At 35.5% G+C, this 23290-nt stretch overlaps 2 protein-coding genes across 3 annotated transcripts in view; one reads left to right on the forward strand and one right to left on the reverse strand.

Annotated features, from left to right (window-relative positions):
• LOC122813471 (serine/threonine-protein kinase TNNI3K) overlaps nt 1-23290 on the reverse strand; it is a 2121983-nt gene that overhangs the window by 470671 nt on the left and 1628022 nt on the right. The gene's annotated exons all lie outside the window — the stretch shown is intronic.
• The window catches only part of LRRC53 (leucine rich repeat containing 53), a 66813-nt gene continuing 51942 nt past the window's right edge, over nt 8420-23290 (forward strand). Inside the window, exon 1 of the mRNA XM_044085804.1 lies at nt 8420-9223. Coding sequence (XP_043941739.1) covers nt 8500-9223 — 724 coding nt within the window. The 5' untranslated portion in view covers nt 8420-8499. The remainder of the gene's footprint in view (nt 9224-23290) is intronic.

The following is a 23290-nucleotide window of genomic DNA, read 5'->3' on the forward strand; positions in this document are numbered from 1 at the left end:
ACTACTGGCTGTGTAAAGAAACAAAAATACAGAAACCACATATTTTATGAGGTTCAGAACAGAACAAATATGAGGCAAAAATCTGCAAATCTTTACAAATGGTGGTGGGTATAGAATTCAGGCTCTTGCCACCTGCACCCAAGGTACAGGGTTCAAGCCCACCACCATGTATCCTAAGTTCTCTCTAGCCACCAGTATATAGCAACTGGGGCATTACACACACACACCCATACCAGTACCTGAATTCATTGAGTGTTTAGTCTATCTGCAGTATCCTCAATTCAGTGAGTGTTCTCAGTTCCCTGAGTCCATGTCCCATTCTGTGTTCCCAAGCCATCTGCAGTATTCTCAGTCCCGCACAAGTTAATGGCTGGTTTCCCCATGAGAGTGTAGGCTCAACTGTCCTCCTGGCTGGTTTCCCTGGGAGGGTAAGTACCAGCCTGCAGGTGATGCAGTCTGGAGTTCTGTTCTATTGCAGTCGTCACCGCATATAGACTTCTAGGCATCAGCAGGGCAAAGATGCCTTTCTCCCTATCTGGACTGCTGACACAGCAGTCTAGAGTTCTGTGAGTTCCAGGAACTCCAAGCACATATGCACTGAGTTCCGGGACTTGTGATTTGTTTTTTTTTGTTTGTTTTTTTCTTCTTTCTACAGCTGTGGAGGGCTGCAGTCCTGCAGTCCTATAGCATGAGCCACCCCTGGTCTAATTCTGGTGGCTGCCAATAAAGCAATTACTAAAAAATGGAAATCAAAGTCTAAACCAACAGTACTAGAAGTGGTAAATATAGTAACAGAGATAAAACAACTGGAAATGAGATCTTTAGAAAAGGGTAGGTGCAAATTACACAGAAAATGGGAATTGTGTGAAAAATACCTGCAGAATAATGTTTTGGAGGAGGAATAAGGTTTAAAAGAAGGCATGACTGTATGTATTATAAGTGATATATAATGTTTGCAACTAAAAATATGTCAATATGGTTTGTTTTCATTTATATAAATGTATGATGCCTAGGTCATAAGTGATAATTTAATAAAGATGTTTCTTATTTGAAAAAAAAAAAAGAAACTGAATATGGACTCAAAGACTGAAAAAAAATACTTCTTGCTCATATCTCCCTATCCATCACCTAAACAAAAATCTTTATCTTAAACCTTTCTAAGCATAAGCTAGTTAATTCCTAACTCCCTAAGCAGGATTCTTTTTAATCTAAACAGAAATATTATTAATATATAATGCTTTTGTGAATATTATATTTCATTATTATACTCTGATTGTAAATTTCTTCTTATTATTTTTATTATTTATTATTATTTTTATGTAGTATATTCTAGAGGTTGCATACCCTGGCATGAATCTGAAAATTGTCCACTTGGATCAGTGTTCTGCCCCAGTTAACAAATGAATAGCATAAAAGAAAACAAAATAACATCACAATACTGAAATGGAAAGATTGTGAATTTTATTAATAAACAATCAAATGGTTACCCAGCCACTGGACATAGTAAAGCTGCATGGACACAGTAATCCAAGGGGTGTATCAGAATGTTATATAGACAAGGAGAGACACCCCCTACATAACTACATATATAATTACTGCTGCTGCAAGTAAAATTAAAAACTCAAGCCCCATGGATCCAGAAGACAATACCCAAGGCATGACTGCAGTTTATGTATTCAATTGTCAAGACTTTATTTAAAGGTTAGATCATTGCATCAAAATATACCACATTGTTTTAGTCAATCTTTGAATATATTACTGCATTTTGTAGACTATAAGCAAGCCATCTAAAAGAACATATCAAATTACAATGGTCCCTTACTAGAAAAATCATAGAGTGGAAAAATGTGTTTTTTTTTTTTTTTTGCTCTCACTGCCTGAGAATCATCAGCCTCCTATTAACCCATTCATTCCCTTTCACCAGGACAAGAGTCACCCAGGAAAAGCCACCACTCAGTCAGCAATTACTGGTGGTTTGGCTTTTATCTTGTTGGCCCTAAATCCAGAATGCACTCAGCCAAGCACTGGGGGGGTGTCAATCAATCGAATGACTGTGGAGGCCATCTCTCCACTTGCAGAAGGGGCATTCCCAACAACTAGCTCTGCACCCAGGAAGCATGAATAACATTTTTACTGGTGTCTGTCTGGAAAACCACACACATTCTGTGTGCCCCATGTGCACATAACCCTCACAAACACCAGGTGAGGCAACCAGGTCATGATCCTTCAGACCCCCCCCCCCCCGGCATTCCACTGCCAGGGCTGCTGATTAAACCTCAATTACCTGGGTCACAGTGGGGGCTACATTCTCCTGTGCCACAGAACAAGGCATACTTTTCAAAAAGATTTTTGCAACTATCATTAAAAATGTTTCATTACAGGTTACTAAAACAGCATTGCTTACCTGATATATCTGACAATGTGAGAGCCAGTTCTGTTTGAAGGTTTGTCAATCAAATCTAGAAACATATGAATGATTCTTTGTCTTTGAAATTAATACTTATTAGCTAGAAAATGATTAATTCAGATAAAAGCTTGCTTAAACAACTAACAACTTAAAAGCTTGTTGAAAAACTAAAAGTTTTACTCGATTAATATATGTTTTTAGTATAATCTCAATAATATATGCATTTTAAGTCATACAAATTTTTTTACCAATAGCACAGAAGAGCTAACCAGTCCTTAATGGATTTTGATTTAATCTGATCCTCATTTAATGAGACCAAATGCATCCATGTGGATCCTCGTAAAAAAATGTGATTCTTCCCTTCTTAATAAATGTTTTAATAGAAAATAACTGCTATAATAAACTGTGTATCTCAGTTGCATACACCTATTAAAGTGCATTTCTTAGTGACAAAACAGTGTTTGAAGCTGACCAGATGGTGCACATAGGGAAACAAATGCCCTCTTGTTAATGCACCATGTGGCTGTAGCAACAACACTGTGCAGCAATAAGAAACAGGCAAAAACTAGTAAGTCTAGTTACTTTTTCTTGAGCTCCAGTCCTTATTACAATACTTTGATTCCTTTGGGGACCAACCATCAGCAGCTCTGCTCTGGTCAGTATATGAGGACTTCTTTAAAATATGATACTGATGCCATGAACAAAGGGTGACATCTTAGAAATGAGTTGTTACACAGATGACATGTTCAAAACAATTGATCTGTAATAACAGATGATCAAGTTTCTTGGACAAGGGTTCATCCCACATGGAGTATACTATGTTACCTCATTTGAAACAGCTGAGGAGACTGAGGAGGTCCCTGTCACTGTAGGACTGAAATGTCTGAAAATCATTATTCAGGTTACAAATATTCTTGCACAGGGCCTTTGATGAACATTTATGGGTCAAAGTGAAAGTGTGTAGATTAGGTAACTGAAAATGAATGAAATACTTAGTTGATATCATCTACTGCAGCATTTAGATTCAGATCGGTGTTACTCGAACACTTTTTAGTGAACGTTTATTTAATTGACAGCTCAGAATGTCAGAAAAACGGAGTATGGAAATATGTTGTTTGGCCAGCACTAGAATATGTGATGTATTACGTCATGTAAGCTACTCCTAACAGCACCGTACAGTGCAGAATGGGAGAATTTCCCTTTTCTGCACAGAAGTGAGGTCTCGGAGTTGGTATATTTAAGTAGGGGGGTTGTGGGGGGTGCATGGGGGGCTTGCCCCCTGCTTGCACCGTTAAGGTATTTATTTTTTTTTCTTATAATAGATTTGAAGTTGCTATCAGTTGGTGTGCTGTCCTACAGCACTTAGGAGGAGTAGGTGGCCAAACAAAACTTTTTGTCACTCTGGATTACGACATTCTGAGCTGTCGGTTAAATAAACATTCGCTTAAAAGTGTTTTGAGTATGTTGTACTCGACATTTTAAGAGTTTGTTTATTTAACATAGACCCATAAAATATTGCCACTATGTCATTATTAGAATGCTTTTCATTGACATTGGCTCAGTGAGACAGAACCACAGAGAGAGAGGGGAAGAGAGAGAGAGAGAGAGAGAGAGAGAAGAGAAAATAAAAACATTCTAAATAAAGGCATTAAGACGTTTATGTACTAAAAAGCCAGTTGAGCCAGGGTAGGGGATATTCAAGAAAAAGCAGAGAGAATGAAATAAAACAAAGTATGGGCAGGGCTAGGGTTCCAGAGTTCAAGTGAGGAGATAACTGAACTGAAGCTATTTCAGGGGAGCCAAATATGAAGAGGCAGTTTTCATCAAGATATGAAGATAGGCAAGAAAGCCATAATGACAGTGGAAGGAAAGAAGCTTCTAAAGGATTAACAAGAACTTACCAAGTGTAAGCAAACAGCGATGTTTAGAAGTAGTGTCAAAATGTGGATGGAAAGAAGGTCAAAGCTACAAGGAAAAGGAAGAGAAAAGATTGGTGAGGGATCAGATTGTTTTCTTATACTTTGAGACTCTATTATACATGATGTTAGGTAGGGGTTTGGAAAGGGCTAAGAAATATAGCATTTGTTCCAGGTCTTACAGTGAAGAGAAAAAAGTAAGACATGCTAAAAAAAGTGATAAAATGGCAGGATAAATGCCCCATGAAGGCTGCATTTTTTTTTACTGATACAATTAATGCTGTACAGAGAAGACAGCTATCTTAAGTGACTTACAATGTCATGTGCATGCCGGGGAAAAGGAATTGTAAAATTCAGTGAAATATGTTAAAATAAATGCCACTTTGAAATGAAATGGGAAACAAGGAAGAGGACAGCATCATTGCTGAGAAGATGGGATAACTAGTAGAAATGCAGGGTATTCCCTTGTGCATAGTTACTATTTGCAGGCATCTAGGGGAAAGAAATAAGATGGAGGAAAGGTCAAAGGCATACCAAACAGATGAGGAAAGTGTAGATATCATAGACAACGGTTACAGTAATCTTCAAACATTGCATGGAAAAAGAGAGATTAAGTAAATGCTATGATGGAAGCTAGACTTAAACAGATGAGGAGTACAACCATCAAGGTGAATGGAATTAACCAATTCCTTTCCAGTGCTTCATTTGGATAACCTGGTTATAGAAATATATAAAGTAAACCACTGCGTGTATATTAATTCAACTGTTTTACTGTATGTTTTATCATTACAAATACTTTCCATGTGATAACTCATCATTATGTACTATACATAGTTTCATATACAAAAAACAGTATTAGCTGATACTTGGCTTGATGGCAATTTTCCATTTAGCACAGATGATTAATTGTCTGATCTGTTAATGAGCTTCTTCTTGTACCCCTAAGTAGAGGATTCTTTTCCTTGACCCCCAGTTTGTGCATTGTGCGGCTCTGAAGCAGTTACTTAACCAGGGCTTGGTGGTCTTATTTTATTAAAAACTGAATTAAATATGGCAAAGTTGTACAAATGGGTTACCTTAATCTGATTTTTGTTTGTTATATGTGTTTACTAAATGTTATATGAATATGCTACTTCATTTTTTCTCTTCTTGATATTATATTTTAATTTATTTTATGTCTACCTACCTCCTACTTTATATATATTTATGCAAACATTGAATGCCCTTTTTTCATATGGAACTTTCCCCCTGGGTCCCCGGTGCAAGTAGGCCTGCCCAAGTAGGGTTAATGTGGTCAGCAAGACATATTTGCATAAATAAATAAAATCAATTCAGTCTAAAGCTGTCTTTGTAGGATGGGGACATGCTCGAATCTGAGAGATTATCAACCAGTTGACAAGTGATGAGAGAATGCTTTTCCTTTGCAGTCCTGAATAAATAAAATAACAAATATTACCATATATAAAAGACTATGAGCATAGCGCATTTCAGTAATGACATATTGCACAACTAAAGAACCACCTAAAATCATAATGCGGATAACTTAGATAAAAAGCTGCACTAGAATAAAACTGTAATGCATTCCATGATTTCAGAGACGAAAAATGAGAAGCTAAAATGTAAAAAGATGGAAAGCAATGGAAAAATCTTGTGTCCTGCATCTAATATTTTGAAACATAAAAAGACTGAAAAGAAATGTAAAACCATAAAATCTGTTATTTTATATTTCATTTATTATCTGCTAAAACAATACATGCTGTTATCATTCTCTGCAGAAACCTGGTCACAAAACATCACTGAGCACACATATTTTATGCTTGTGTAACCTCACTGCTAAGTGCCTGTTTCTAAGTATAACATTTCTGACAGATTTCAACACTGTCCAAGAATAGCTGTCTTCCAGCACATTTCATTTTATGTTATTTGCTTTTGTTTACCTGGAAAGTCCAACTTGGTACACTACCCATGCAAGTAATAGTATATATATATATATATATATATATATATATATATATATATATATATATACACACACACACACGCACACACACACACACACATATATATATATATATATATATATATATATATATATATATATATATATATTTATATATATATAGATACACACAAACAAGGTCTAATGAAAGGTGTACAAAATAAGGGAATGCATTAAAACTGAATAAACAGGAAATAGCACAAAGTTATAAATTGAAAAGAAGTGATATTGGTGTATATTACAGAACATCATTGAAACAGGATATCAGTACAGATGTAACAGCATCACTAAGTAGTAGACAATATCAAAACCTTTAGAGCTAACGTAATGTGCTGTGCACCTATATTCATGATGTTAAGTCATACTGTATATATTTCACACAGGAGGACTGCAATCACCTCACTTCAGTAAAACTTAAAAAGCTAGCTTGTGAAGAAATGATTAAGTAAGAAGAGGAAATCTTCAGTACTTGGGATTTTTTATCCTGGAAATTCTGAACATTTGCAGATTCTAGTCTGGTTTAAATGTAGTTTGATATTGTTCTTGAGTGAGAATGTTGTTTATTTGTCTAATGGTGAAGGAAATACTGTTCCATAGTTTAGCTATGCTTACTGAGTATAAGGAGTTTCCATGTGAGTTACTGGATTTTTGGAATTGCATTAGGTATTTGTCCGTTGATCTAAGGTTTCTTTTGGTTTATACCATTTTATTATATCACTAATGGCTGGGATGTTTGAAGGATGGTGTAGTATTTTATGTGCCATTATGGGCTGTGTATTTGATATTTCATGAGGTAGCTCTAGCCAGTTCAGGCACTGCAGGAGAATTCATTGAAAAGTTCATTTTGGGAGATTGGATGCAAATGTACTTATCTTGTTATAGCAGTGCTCAAGTTTGTTCATAAAGATGCTTACAGCAGACATGGAAGTAAGACAGACGTTGCAGTTACCTTTCTGCTGTGGTCAGTGAGATATGGCCTGGCTTTATAAAGTAGCTCTAATTTGCAGTAGGTTTCTTGAATAATAGCATTGATGTGTTAATCAAATGTAATTTTGTATCCTGTCTTCTCTAATGATAAAAGATTGTCACTAATAAAACAGTTGCAAGTCTCAAATGACTCTTTTTACATGTGCAGCACATCTGGAAAACATTCTTGTAGAAAAATTCACATGACAAGATTATCAGTCTTGTGAGCTACCTTTGTGCTATTTTGAACATGACAACAAGAATATAATAATGTCATCCACTTCCTTTGTGCACATCGGATGAGCAGAATTTCAGAAATTTTAAGAGTGAGGCACTAAGTCATGCAAGCAGGACACCATTGCTTAGATAATTTGTGAGTTAGGCATTGGTTCACTACAAAGTGCTAAGAGTAAACAGATTTTATTGAGCTGCAAGCTGATCATGTTCCACACCTGGTGACTTTTTTCAAATAAATGTAAGATATCAAATAAATTATGAGATTCAGTATATCTTCCATGTGGATGATTGTGCTATATATCCCAAAGATTACCCTGTCTCTGGACCAGGATCCCCATCCATGTGAAGCAGAGTTCTTCCCTAACCCAATTCAAGTGCAACCTGGACAATTGGATGGGGAACAGAAAATTCATCCCTGGTTTGGCACCTAAGTCTCTAATGGACACAGGCAACCTGTAAAATCTCCCAGGCCCCTGCTTGTAAATGTTTAATTTCCTAAGCCCCTGCTTACACTTATCAAGGGTATCAGAACTTGTCAGAGATTTGGGATGCATGGCTAGGCTTTAAAAGACCCTTGTGGTCGTTAGCCTAGTAACCACATATGAACCTATATATGCAAGTAAAACAGTGTTTTATTATCACTTCTTTCATTATGTTTTCTGATATACCTTTTATTCTATTCAAGGTCTTTGGGAGTGAGAACCTGACCTAGCAAACAATGGGTATTTAGCAATATTTTGGGACTGCACAACTAATTGTTTAAAGATAGAATAAAAGAAATGGTGTAATTTAAGTAAATAAATTGATATAGTCATCAGATGAGCACTAATCTTAAATGTTTAATTTCACTGTTTTGTTTCAACATTTTTATTTTAATTCATTTTCTAGAAGTTCCTGAAAGTACCAAGGCTCTAATTCTTACAGATGGACAAATTGCACAAATAGTTTTTCCTAGCCTGGCTTATTTAACCAGAATGACATTGCTTAGACTCAGCAACAATGGCATTAGAATTATTAATGAGGATGCTTTTAATGCTCTTACAAATATGAAGACATTACAGTTGGATCATAATCAAATATCAAGCCATACCATTACCGCTAACACTTTCAATAAACTACAGAATCTGGAAGTTCTGATACTTTCCAATAATGCTCTTGGAACTCTAAATGGAACATGGTTTGCAAATCTGAAAAAACTTAAAAGCTTGCATCTAAATGGGAATATGATCCAAAAAATTGAAGAAAATATATTTGCATCATTAAATCATTATGAACTGAAAATTCTGGATCTGTCTAATAACTTCATAAGCTATGTTAGCAGAACTGCTTTTGTGGGGCTACTGCAATTAAACGTACTAGAGCTTTCTAGGAACAATTTAACAGTACTGACAAATCCATTTTCCCACCTTCTGATGCTTACCATTTTGAGTTTGGACTTAAATCATTGGAACTGCAGTTGTGAACTTGTTGAACTTGCTGTTTATTTAAGGAACTATGTGCAAAATACTCTGAACCTTTTAAAAAATGCAAAAGATCTCAACTGTGAAACTTCAAAGAACCCTGAAATTCTAAATATATTACAGTTAACCAAAGACAACTGCAAGCCTGCAACCCAAAGTATGAATACATTACACAACAACAGAATCCATGACTTATACGTACGTGATATTGTATTAGTGGCTGTTTTCTGTTTTGCAGGTATGTGTTCAGAGTAATGCTAGAGTAACAATCTCAAGTACAGTGTAATTATTAATAGATTTTTACTGGTGGCAAGTGGCATTTTCAGTGATATGCTCATGCACATACAGAAGGATTTCTTGGGTCTAATGTTCAAAGTGTCATGAAGAATTCAAGAGTACAATGTGGTATTCCTTATAGTTCCATAACACAGGCTACAGGAAAAACAGTAGAGTCAGGATTAAAGGGATGAGTGATTGCCAAGGAAAAGGTTTATAATTTACTCCAAAGGTCAGATATCACTGGTGATAATGATTTTAGTTAGTAGGTACACAACCCTTCTGCAAGGAAGAGTGTGGACTTTGCCCCACACCCAAATGTAAAAATACTTTCATCAAATGCCCAATTTGTCTATCAATTTTCGCTAAACATACTTAATGCATTTGGGCTATAAAACTATACCAAGTCCATTTGATGCATCGTGTTTTCCATTGAGTCCCATTCTGCAAGCCCTTGGGATAAGGGTGCATGATAGACAGCAACTATAGGATGTTTACTGCCCCGTCACTGACCACAGGATTATAGTCTGCTTGGTATAGGTTTCCACTATTATTCATCTGCTATAGTCAAATATTGATTTCTGGAAAATACAAGATAAACAGCAGACAGATCAAGCAATCATCACGTAGCTGAGAAAATCTTTTGGAAGGTATCCCAATCCATCTAGGTCAGTGTGCAGACAGACCACAGAAGTACTACATGCAAACTCCAGTTTTCTCTGTGACATGCTAAATGTATGTGATGTAGTCAAACTGTTTAAATAATTAGAAAGGTAATCACCTGTCCCAAATCCCAGGATAGTGATAGCACAGGATGGCAGTCTCTCTGCTCTTTTGAGCTGGATCAGGATGATAAACACCAGAGGAATGGATTCTTTTCTATTCCAGTCTGCATTCACTACTCACAAAATGACTAATGAGAATTGTACTATGTGTCTGAGGCATCTGAGGCCACCTGTGCTGTATTTCAGCAATCATCAGTCAAGACTTTCACAGCACATCTGAACTCAGGTTCTGTAGTCATTGATATTCTTCTGACCTTTGACCTTTTGTGCTGCTAAATGATAATCCATTATGCTGCCACTTCACTTTTACCTTGTTGCAGAAATTATCAAGGTCAGCAGCCATATTTCCCCACATCCTTTTTTTTTCATTTTATCCCTTTGGCTTTATTGAACTCCTTGTGAAAGTCATACACTTGTAGCCCATCTAGGGATACAAACCTCTGACTCATTGCAAAAAGGACTTTTATTGTAAAACAAATTTCTCTATGTTGCTACATTTGTGTTAAGTATGACTACACTTTTTAATGTTCTCTTAATTCTTATTAATCAGGGGAGGGGGTGGGTGCACATTTTAAAAGCACTGTACCTGTTTCATCATTATTTGCCTTGTTGGTGGACAGTTATTTTCTTTACGCAGAGAGTATGCTAATTTCTAAGGACAAATTTGACATTGCCATGCACGTGTTCTCTTAATTCTTATTAATCAGGGGAGGGGATGGGTGCACATTTTAAAAGCACTGTACCTGTTTCATCATTATTTGCCTTGTTGGTGGACAGTTATTTTCTTTACACAGAGAGTATGCTAATTTCTAAGGACAAATTTGACATTGCCATACACGTGGTTATATGTATTCACAAAACGGTTATTTCTTTACTGCTAGAGATAATCACTACATGTGTTATGAAGGTCGGAGTGACACCCACTACTTTTTACCAATAACCTTAACAACCCTGAGGATTTCCAAGATGGCTATACAATGACCAACAACTTAATTTCAGCTCTCACGATGTGAAAAAAAAATAGATAAGGACAAGTAATTCTGCCTCTTTTATTAAAATTCAGGTGTTAGCTCATGAATACACTGCCTGGATGGAAGAAAGTTAGGGAGCCTGACAGAAAATGAACTAGAAAAGGTGTAGAGAAAACACTGACTTGGAAGAATCCTGCAGCTGTTCAGCAAAAATCAGTTCAATCTCCAGCTTTTGTACAAGAGATGTTTCCAATATGTCATATGTGCTCAGAGTGGATTAAAATAAATGAAACACTGAAGGAGTAATTCTTCTTCTTTTGGCTTTTTCCTGATTAGGGGTCGCCACAGTGGATCATCTGTCTGCTCATAATTGGCAGTGGAGTTTTACAGTGTAGAGTTGCCAGCCCGGTACCCTACCTTCCACAGAAGGCACACACATGCGCACACATACCTAGGGCCAATTTAGATTGTCCAATCCTCCTACAGCATGTCTTTTGGGATGTGAGAGGAAACTGGAGCACCCAAAGGAAACCCACGCGACCACAGGGAGGACATGCAGACTCTGCACAGAAGGCATCCCAGCCGAGGATCAAACTGGAGAACCTCTTGCTGTGAGGCAGAAACGCTAACTGCTGCACCACAGTGGCCACCCGAAACACTGAAGGAGTACATTAACTAAAATAACAAAAGGCTGGAACAAATTGAAAACAGCTGTTCAGATGAATTGATAAAACTACAAAAATCAGAGGTTAAAATAATGGAAAGGCTGTCTGAGTATGAAACTGCCTCAAAAAGAGCTAGTTTCAAGAAATGGTACAGTTAGAGGACAGAGCATGTAAAGAAAACCTGAGATTTTCTGCTTTACCAGAGAAACTGGAAGGAACAGACTTTATTATTTTTATGAAACCATAAATATGTAAATGGAATGGTATTCTACAGCATGATTTGTTAATTGAAAAAGCACACTCTACATATGCTTTAAACCTGGCTTTGAGAAAGCAGCCAAGATCTCTATTAGTAAAGATGCAGGCAAACCAGCAGCGTGACAAAACTGTGGTAGAAGGGCAAAGTATTAAAAACTGGATACAGTAGAGTGTTTGTGGAAAATGATTATTCAATGTACACCAGGCAGAAGAGAAGCAAATTTATCCCAGAAAAAAGAGAATATCAAGAGACACGAGTGAAATTCTAGCTCCTGTATCAAACTGTCTGCAGAATATTTTTTCCTGGAGGATCAAAGTTATTTTTTGATACAGAATAGGCTAAGGAGGAAATAAAAAAAAAATGTCCATCAAAAACTGAACCATCAAAGAGAAGAAGACTCTGCTTCACATTCTTCTGAAAATAAAGCTCATGAAGTGACTTTGTTAGTAAAAGTTTTTCCAGGTTCTCATAGGAAAATGCTTTAAAAACCAAAAACTTGGACTTGAACCATAGTCTGGCATTGTGAACTGCAGATAAATAAGAAAAAGACCAGCAACATTGAAAGTAGAGAATACATGTGAGACTATATACCATCAATTACATTTGAGAAATGTGGATTTATAAGAAAAAGAGGCTGAGAAATATGGGATTTGACTTTCTTAGACTTATAGGGGGACTAACAAGCATTTGTCCCACTTCATATCATTAATGTTTGGAGGGACCCTAAAAGGTAAAAAGAGAGAAAGAAAAGAGAAAGTAACTGTAAGTAAAACAATTTTCATTCTTAAATAAAAAACAAACTGTGCTATGATGGCAGTAGGTACTTTTAATACAAAAAAAAAGGTAAGCGCTTTTGTAAAAACTCCTCAGACCATAAAATAAAAACACAACATAACCATTTAAATATAAATTCAAAAACACACATTATCCAATATGTCAGCACCTTCAAATCACATGATGTAAAAACAATTACCCTCTTCTTTTCTTTAACTTGGGTTTTAAAGACACCTTATCATTAAGGCCCCCTGTCGTGTTAGCTTGCAAGTGTAAGATCCAAAATAACTCATGGTGCTCAGTTTCATTGCCCATGTCTCCCAATCTACCATGGTCATTAAGTATCTCTACCATTTAAATTTAGAATTGTGTTCAGTACTAGTTTCTTTAACATGTCTAGCTAGTGAGTTATTAATACTAAGATTTCTTATATTTCTCATGTGCTCCCTCATTCTTTCAAAAAGTATTCTATTAGTTTTACCTATGTAAAATTTAGAGCATGATTCACATTGCACTAAATATACTAGGTTCCTCGTTCTACAAGTGGCATGTACCCTAAAGTCATAAGTTGTGCCAGTGAGTGGATGGATAAACCTGCTGCTAGAATCTATAAGGTGGCAAAAATTACAAGAGGTACAAGCAAATGTGCCATAGGTAGTAGAAACATCCCTAATGTTATTGTCATTATAGCACAAAATCCTCTTAAGTGATTTTTTTATTTTTAAAAGAAAAAGTGGGTTGTGTTCTCAGAACTCTCTTTACTTCAGCATTTGATGTTAATACGTCAGTTCTTTTTGATAACATTGCATACAGCCTTAATATTACTAGTGTAAGTGAGATTAATGGTAGGCGCTTTTATGCTAGCTGTAGTGTCCGATGTTGTATAATTATTTTACCTACCAGAGAAATATGGAGAAGCTTTACTATTTCTTAGCATCTTGGCCTCATTAATGCCATATCCTACTTCATTAGCTTTATAACCATGTGCTATTATCTCTTCACCCATAACATCTATTTCCTATAGAAATGTATCTTCCCTGTTATTTAGAAGGGGCATTCTCATGGCTTGACCCTTCACTATATTTTTAAAAATGTGTTGCGGGTGTAAACTATGTCTATAGAGAATATGATTTCTGTGACAATCCTTCCTATAGCAGCTAGTAACAATATTCCCCATCTTATTTTTCTCTAGTCTAATATCTACAAAATCAATGTTGTACATGGAAGTATGGCTAGTAAATTTCGAAAAGCATGTGGTATTGTGCAGATATTCAAGAAACTCATTGAATTCATGTTCAGTCCCTTTCCAAAGCATAAACACATCATCCACAAAATGCTTATAGAACATGATGTTGCCTAAAAACATTTTATTAAAGAAAACATATAGCTTTTCCCACTGCTCCAACACTATGTTAGCATAGCTGTTGGCGCAGGGGGGTGTCCATAGCTACTCCTTTTCTTTGACAATAATAGTCACCGTCAAAGACAAAAGTATTATTTTCTAATACAGAAAAGGAGTAGCTAACATAGTGTTGGAGCAGTGGGGAAAGCTATATGTTTTCTTTAATAACAAGTTTTTAAGCAACATCATGTTGTAGAAGCATTTTGTGGATGATGTGTTTATTCTTTAGAAAGGGACTGAACATGAATTCAATGAGTTTCTGAACATGAATTCAATGAGTTTCTTGAATGTCTGCACAATACCACATGATTTTTGAAATTTACTAGCCATACTTCCATGTACAGTATTGATTATTTAGATATTAGACTAGAAAAAGTTGAGACTAGCCGCTATAGGAAGGATTGTCACAGAAATCATATTCTCTATAGACATAGTTAACACCCTCCACACATTTTTAAAAATATAGTGAACGGTCAAGCCATGTGAATGTCCAATCTAAATAACAGGGAAGATAAATTTCTATCAGAAATAGATGTTATGGACCAAGAGCTAATAACACGTGGTTATAAAGCTAATGAAGTAGGATATGGCATTAATGAGGCCAAGATGCTAAGAAATAGTAGAGCTTCTCCATATTTCTCTGATAGGCAACATAATTATACAACACCGGACACTACAGTTAACATAAAAGGACCTACCGTTAATCTCACTTACTCTAGTAATATTAAGGTTGTATCTGATGTTATCAAAAAGAACTGGCATGTGTTAATATCAGGCGCTGAAGTAAATAGAGTGTTGGGAACACAATCCACTTTTTCTTTTAGAAATAAAAAAATTACTTAAGAGGATTTTGTGCTATAATGACAATAACATTAGGGATGTTTCTACTACCTATGGCACATTTCCTTGCCATCTTATAGATTCTAGCAACATGTTTATCCATCCACTCACTGGCACAACTTATGACTTTAGGGTACATGCCACTTGTAGAATGAGGAACCTAGTATATTTAGAGCAATGTGTATCATGTTCAAAATTTTACATAGGCAAAACTAATAGAATGCTTTTTGAAAGAATGAAGGAGCACATGAGAGATATAAGAAATCTTAATATTAATAACTCACTGGCTAGACAAGTTAAAGAAACTAGTATTGAACACACTTTTAAATTTAAAGTGGTAGAGCTACTTAATGACCATGGTAGAGTGGGAGACATGGGCAATGAAACTCAGCACCATAAGTTATTTTGGATTTTACACTTGCAAGCTGACAAGACACGGGACCTTAATGATAAGGTCTCTTTAAAACCCAAATTAAAGAAAAGAAGAGGGTAATTGTTTTTACATCATGTGATTTGAAGTTGCTGACATATTGGATAATGTGTGTTTTTGAAGTTATATTTAAATGGCTATGTTGTGTTGTTATTTTATGGACTGAAGACATTTTTACGAAAGTGCTTACCTGTTTTTTTATATTAAAAATACCCACGTCCATCATAGCACAGTTTGTTTTTTATTTATCTACGATTTATGTGCTTTTGCTTTTTCATTTGGTTGTTCATTTATACATTAGTTTTCATTCTTAACAGTATTTATATAAAGCACTTCATAATATAAATTACACGTTATCTAGCAAAGCATTTTTAGTTACTGTTATGTGCAATGGAGATACTAAAGAAAACAAGTACATTTTTCCTTTTTAGTTTTAAGAAATACAGGTATTACAATGTAAAAGAAAAGGAAAGACTGGGCAAAAACATGTTTGATTTAATGGGCTGTTATCTTTGGCTTTTGGGTGGAGGATGGGGTGTAAGTGTGCACTGAATATAATGCAATACATATAGAGAGTTGACATTTTTCTTTTACTTTTGATTAGGTGAATTCCTGGATTAATGCCCTTGGCTTAATCTAATGACAAGTTTTTTTTGTTTAAGCAAGTTTTTTTTCTAATGAGTGACCACAATGTTATGAATAGTTTTCCTTTAGCAAATAAATGTTCATTGTCAGTTGAGAAGGACATTCTCTTCTTGATGTTTCCATGGAAACAAGCTAACTAAAGGTGAAGGCAATAAATCAAGAGGTCTGGACATTGTTTACTGATGAAAATCTAAAATTAAAGGGCGCAAGGACAAACAACTCAATAAAAATAAAGTTTGAACTTTTTTGACGTGAATAAGCGATAGTAACTTTTCTGGTAACTAAATAATTGAATGCATTTAATTATAATTTAGTTTTATTTAAAGATAGCCTATGCACCTTTTCTAAAGGTTAAAAATTAATGTTTTATGAAATAATATAAGCTGTTTTTCATGTCTGGGAGGGAAATCAAGATAAGACAAGAACAGACAACAATTAGTTTAAGTAGGAACCCACACTGTAACATATGCTTCAGCATGGACAACCTTAATGTTAGGTTAATCAATACCTGTGGCTGCAGGTTTTGATATGGGACAGTTGTTCCTATCAGGAGGGCTAAACTTCATTATTTGAAGACAAACATAATTTTCTGTATTTGTTTGAAGTTAATAAGTTCTGGGGTGTTTTTTTTTGTTTGTTTGAGGTGTTTCACTTAAAAAGTATTGTAAAATGTGACATAGGTTCAAATGGAGATGACAAGAAACAGCTGTATAAAGGATCAACCTGCCAAACAGTGGCTGCACATAATATCAAAGTTGGAAATAGACATATAAAAGTTGTCATACATAATAGTTAGAAATAATAACTTCTAATCAAAATAGATACAGGAAACATATTTTGAAATGTGAATGGCTTCACAGGTATAGGCAAAAGGGTAAGACTATTGCAGAGTGCAAATAGCAATGCTACAAGAGACACATTTGGAAGGAAGTGAACATGTGAACTTGATAAAGAAACATTTAATGATGCATATTAATTAGAATATCAGGAACAAAGGAAAAGAGAAATACTTAGACTAATTGCTGGAGGAGCTCCAATAATGATAGAAAAGGAAACAAAAGACAGCAATGGTATATTTCTGATAATAAGGGGCTACTGGCAAGGGAGGAGGATTGCACTGCCCATGTATTTCTATTCTACCTAAAACTGTTATGGAGCTTAAGAACATTTTGGGAAAAATAATCAACTTTCAGCAGGAAATATTACTTACAGGTACGGACTGTAACTTGATTTCCAACAGGGAGAATATGAATGGGGACATAGAAGGGAAACTATAACAAAAGATGGTAGATGTATCAATACATTTATGAATATATTTGGTATGGAAAACATGAATTCAGTAGCAGAAGCTTGGGGAGAATTTACATATTATTCCCCAAGATACAATAACCAGTCTAGACTACACAAAAAAATAATATTTCACAGGAACATATTCATTTAATTGAAAGCTTTGACACATATCCAATAACCATCTGAGATCATGCACCATTAACAACTAGGACAACAATGCAGGGTAACGAAGTACAAATGAGACACTGGCACTTCCCCACTACCTGATAAAATGAGAGGAATTTACAGAATGGGTAGTGGAAATTATTCAAGAGTTATTAGGAAAGATAGAAATGTATTCAGAAGTTATAGCTAATGAGTGGGATAAAATGAAAGTGGAATTTAAAAATAGGGTGGAAATAAAGGAACAGAAGATATGGTTAAGAAGTAACAAGCATTATTTAGAGGGTCTGACAAATGTTAATGTAATACAGAATAAGTGGGAATCTCACACAACAAGAAGAGGTGCAATTGCAGTGTGCTAAAAAGAAAATAAGGGAGCATCTAGATGATATGCACCAGTTTAGAAAGATTGCTGTTAAGCAACTGTTTTTGGCAATAATTCCAGAGCACAAAAACGTTTAGCAAAACAGCCTAGGTAACAGAAAGTAGAAAAGGTTGTTGCCAAAATTAGAGAGCCTATAACAAGAAAAACAACCAGAGATCATATAGCGGTACTAGAGATATTTCAGAAATTTACAAACTTTTTTATAAACAGAGGAATATGAAAATCAAGAAAAAGCACAAACAGAAATATTTATGGAAGACTTAGGTATACCAAGATTCGAGGGAGATGAGGTTCAACAATTAACAGTTAAGATAAGAGGAGATGAGATAAATGGTGATGTATAATCAAACCACAAGAAAATCTCCAGGAATAACCGGTATTCCTGAAGAAGTTTGGAGGTTTGGAGGTTAGGAGGGAAGAAAGTGAAAAAGAACTGGAGAGTATTCTTTATCAGTACTTGAAAAGGAGGGGAAGCACCAACATCCTGAATGAAAGCTGCGGCTGCTGTAATACTTAAAGACAGATCAGACCCAGCTTCATATAGGCCCACTTCAATTTTAAATGATGTTTACAAAGTGTTTATATCTATAATTGCTAAAAGAATAGCAAAGTTGTTTCCAAAACTGATAGATATGGATCAATGTAGTTTTGTGGAGGGGAGGCAAAATTTGAAAACATTAATAGAACAATGATGACTAGAGGGATCAAAATGTTAAGTAAACACTGCTGTTGTTGGTGGGTCTTGACACAGAGAAAGCATTCAACAGACTAACCTGTGATTTTATGAGTAGGACGATAAAAGCATTTGTCTTCTCTGGTACAATAAAATAGTTAATTAAGAGGATATATGATTGATCAGAGGCAAAAATAAAAGTGGAAGGGTTCCTCTCTGATAAGTTGTGTCTCTACAGAGGAATCAGGCTGGGATATCCTCTTTCCTCATTGTTATTTGCATAAATTTAGAGCCCTTTGCAAAGAAAATTAGAGACTCAAAAATTCAGGCATATAATTGGTATGACAATCAAGAAAAGCTGACTTTATTTGCAGATATTATTTTGTACCCAATGAAACTAGAAAAGGACATCTCAGTGTTGTGGAACATTCTGAGACAGTTTCAAGTCTTTGCTGCGTATAAAATTAATGAAGACAAAACAAAGGCATCAGCTGTAAACTATGCACCCACTCATGAATTGGTTCAGAAATACCCCTGTTGATGGGGACATGACAAAGTGAAGTATTTAGAGGTTGGGTTAAAAAGGATTCTGTTATGGCAGTTAAGGATACGTGACAAGAGACTAAACAAAATATAATATGAAAACTGAGAAACTGGAAGTTGTTGTATATGGATATAGATAGCAAGATGCAAGCAGTAAAAATATTTTTAGTTCCTTTAGTTTTATACGCAGGTCAGGCATATTTTTATCAACAAGAGAAGAAGCTGTGGGCAGTATTTAATAAAGAGTTGAAGGATTTTATCTGGGAGGGGAAGAGAGCAAGGGTCAAGTGGGATAAGCTATATCTTCCAAGAGCACAAGCTGGTTTAGGATTACCTGATTTTATGGGATATTTTAGAGCTACACATTTAAGGATCATATTTATAACACAAGCAGAAAACTATAATTCAAGGTGGGAAGGAATGATGATAATGAAGCAGGGGGGAACTCAAGCAATACAAAGAGAGTGGCATTTTGGATGTAAATCCTTAAGGACAAAAACAACAGCCATACAGAATATTCTATTCATTAAGTAGGAGAAAGTATTCTGAAAACTAAGCCACAATGTACATGGAGAGAAGAGATTCTGCAAGAGGGGTCTGAAATTTACTGGAGAAAACTGGCAAAGGAACCAAGGTATTGGGAGCAAATAACTAGAGAGGCTATGATAATAGAATGGGAAGTGGTCAAGAAGACTTTTGTTCTGTTGGCTAGAGACTGCACTCCCTATCAGAGATTGATATCAGATTATAGGGAAAGAGAAAAGGAAAGGAGAATCCTAAGTGAAATACCTGCTCTGGTAGATTTTTTAGTGGAATATAAAACAGAAGCTGCTATTAAAAAGGGATAATTAGTAGGGCATCAAAAATAATGCATGATTATTATAGGAATCAATCAGAGGAGGTTATAAAAGATTGTGAATGCATATTATAGAAGCAATTCACAGGGAAACAATGGGAGAACATATATATGGTTCCCAAATACGCAGCCATGTCTAGATGATTTAGAATTTTTGTTTGGAAATATTTGTGTAGGTATTTCAATACCCCAAGCAGACTCCAAAATTGTTTTCCATGGTTAAATGGCAAATGTTGGAGGTCGAATGGGCAAGAAAGAAACAAATGGGAATGCATGTTTTGGGAGTGCAATGAGATGGCAGACTTTCAAAATTCCCTACAGAGTACTCTGTCAGAAATACTGAGTGAGCAAATAGGTGTAAATAAGGAAATGATTTGTTTAAACTGGGATACAGGATCTGAATTGCCTAGATACAGTGAGGCTTTGTTAAGTTTAATTCTTCTGGCTACCGAAAAAACGATTACTAGAAAATAGAAATAAAAGACTAAACTAACTGTATTTGATGTAGTGAATATTGTAACAGAGATAAAAGAACTTAGAAGTGGGACCTTTAGAAAGGGGTAGAAGAAAACTACATAGTAAAAAAGGAAATCGGGGGAACAATGCATACAGAATAATGTTTTGGAGGAGATTTAGGATTAAAGGAAGGCAAGAACTGATCAGTTTGATTAATTTTGGATTGATGATTGTATAAAAGAATATATGTGATGTACAATGTTTGTAACTATGAACAAGTTAACATGGTTTGTTTTCTTTTATATAAATGTATGTTTGCCAATGTCTTAAGTGATAATTCAATAAAGGTGTCAAAAATAACATTAACAATCCCTTTCTATATCTTACATGTGACAAAACATTACATGAGTGACACTGGTTGCTCCTTCATAGAATGTTGCTTCATCACTGCTTCTGATTTTATTTATTTTTTGTTAAGCAAGATAGATTTACAGTGGCATTATAGGATGTAGTACCCTACTCAGATACGTCTCACCTGTATGAATGTACCTGTAATGGCACAAGGGGCTGCACTGATTCTTTGCATCTCTTTGGTTGTGGTTCTCATTGTCATTCAGAAAAAAAATGCTGCATAACTGCTTAAGCTACCCTGCAACCCAGTTCAGCTGACACTCACTGTCAAAGTCTATCTTAAATTACGAGACACAGATAGATCAGGCAGTCAAGATTCCGTCTCCCACTGGGGTATCTTATATTTATTTGTGTATCATTCAAATGTAATTTCTACATTTTGGTAAGTATATTATTGATATACATCTTCTTGGTAATATAAGCAGCTGCAAGCCATAATAAGCTACAGGGTGGTTCTAATAAGGAAACAACAAAACACTGTAGGGTATTGTTAGGCTGCTGTTGGTAATGTAAGCAGATATAAGTAATTTCCCTCTAGCATGCGCATTATTAGTGAATAGCAGATTACCGGAGGTGTTGTGAGGCCTGAATCCACAGGACACATTTCCCCCTCTCGAACGTACATCTAGAAAATACCATCAGGTTTAGAAAAAGTCTTCTGTGTTTGTGTTTTGCTAAATGTTTATATATATTTTTTAGTAGACTGGATTTGTATGTGTTGTGTTTTTGTATAAAGTTTTAGTTAAGACAGTAAAGAATCACAAATATACCTCTTATAACGTTTCAAGAAATACATTGTAAAATCAACAGAACAATATACAGAGGATATTTGTTTTGATTTCTGCAATTTTATACTGGTGCAGCTCAAGCTGCCAAAGAATGTCAGCCATTAAATACCTCCCAACCTGTATGTTTCCCAAAGATTACATTCCATCAGAACTAATGACTATATTTTAATTGCTATATTAAATAAACACATTATTTATTGATAAAGCAAATAGTTTTTCATTTTTTAAAAACCTTTTATTAAAAAAAAACACAGATTCAGTAGTTTGTTAGAGTACAGGTATGTTAATATACGCACATATATCCATTACCGTATTCTGAACATAATGCAGCACTGGTGATATTCCTTGTCAATAATAAAGGAGCATAAACTGGAGATAATAGTTATTCAGTACTATGACAAGAAGGTTTGTCACAAATTCACCCATTCATTATCTGATACCCATTTTATCCACTTTAGGGTCACAGAGTACCAGGAGCATGCACATACACACACACACACACACACACACACACACACACACACACACACACACACACACACACACACACACTCGCACACACACACACACACACACACACACACACACACACACACACACACACACACACACACACACACACACACACACACACACACACACACACACACACACACACACACACACACATACATAAACACAAAACACATACACATACTGCTTCCTCCACCTCTGAAACATGACCAGAATTTATAACAAACACATGATGGAAGAAGAGTTGCAGAAATTCTGACATCTGCCTTGATCTATGGCAAGTATTATAGTAACAGACTGGGAAATCTATTCATCAAACAAGAAGTGTTGCTTTTGGAATTAAAAGTCTTGGAACAGTGTTAGATAAGAAAGAGCCATGGCTGAATTTTGAGAAGCTAGTACAAATATATTACTGGCAGTTTGCTTGATCTGTCAATGAGCTGTTTATCCTGTGCTGCTAACTATTAAATAAGCTCTTGGTGGTAAAGATATTGAAGTAAATTACAGTCATGTAATGTGCCAGACAGTAAATCTGGAGAGTTTATTACAGGCTTTTCATGGTAATGGGTATGTTCTTAGAGAAGTGAAAAAGAAATCTCTTATTATTGTCTCTGTAGTGACTAAATCACCTTCTGTTTTACTAGGGTCGTCTTTTCTAAAATTAACTGTACCCCTTTGATCTATTAGATCCTGCCCTAATATCTATCTATCTATCTATAATATATATATATATATATATATATACACATGTATGTATGTATGTATGTATGTATAGGGTTCCCCAGGTGTCTGTGGGGTATGTGAAGTTGAAGTTTTGGGGCATATTGAGAGGACAATCTACACCTGTCTTGTGGGGAGGAGGAGGAGGACCCACTCGCATAAAAGGAATGGCCCAAAATAAGATGTCAGACACACCTACATCTCGAATGAGAAAAACAGAAGGAGGACATAGAGTACATTGGGGCTTAGAGGGAGGGTCTAAACAAGAAGAAGACAGCATAAGTAAAAAGCATGTTGTCTTGAGGAGTGAGTTGTCAAGTCTAAAGATCTAGTATACCGGTTAAACTCTTTATCCTGTGACTTTTCTAAAACATTTGCAGCATTTTCTGAAGCTACAGTGTATGTAAATTGATTGTTTTAAAAGTGAAACCCCTTGATAGGAAAAGGGAAGTCAGTGCTGA

This window comes from Protopterus annectens, chromosome 10.part0 (genome assembly GCF_019279795.1).
Source record: "Protopterus annectens isolate FY-2018-M chromosome 10.part0, PAN1.0, whole genome shotgun sequence".
NCBI classification, from domain to species: domain Eukaryota; kingdom Metazoa; phylum Chordata; order Ceratodontiformes; family Protopteridae; genus Protopterus; species Protopterus annectens.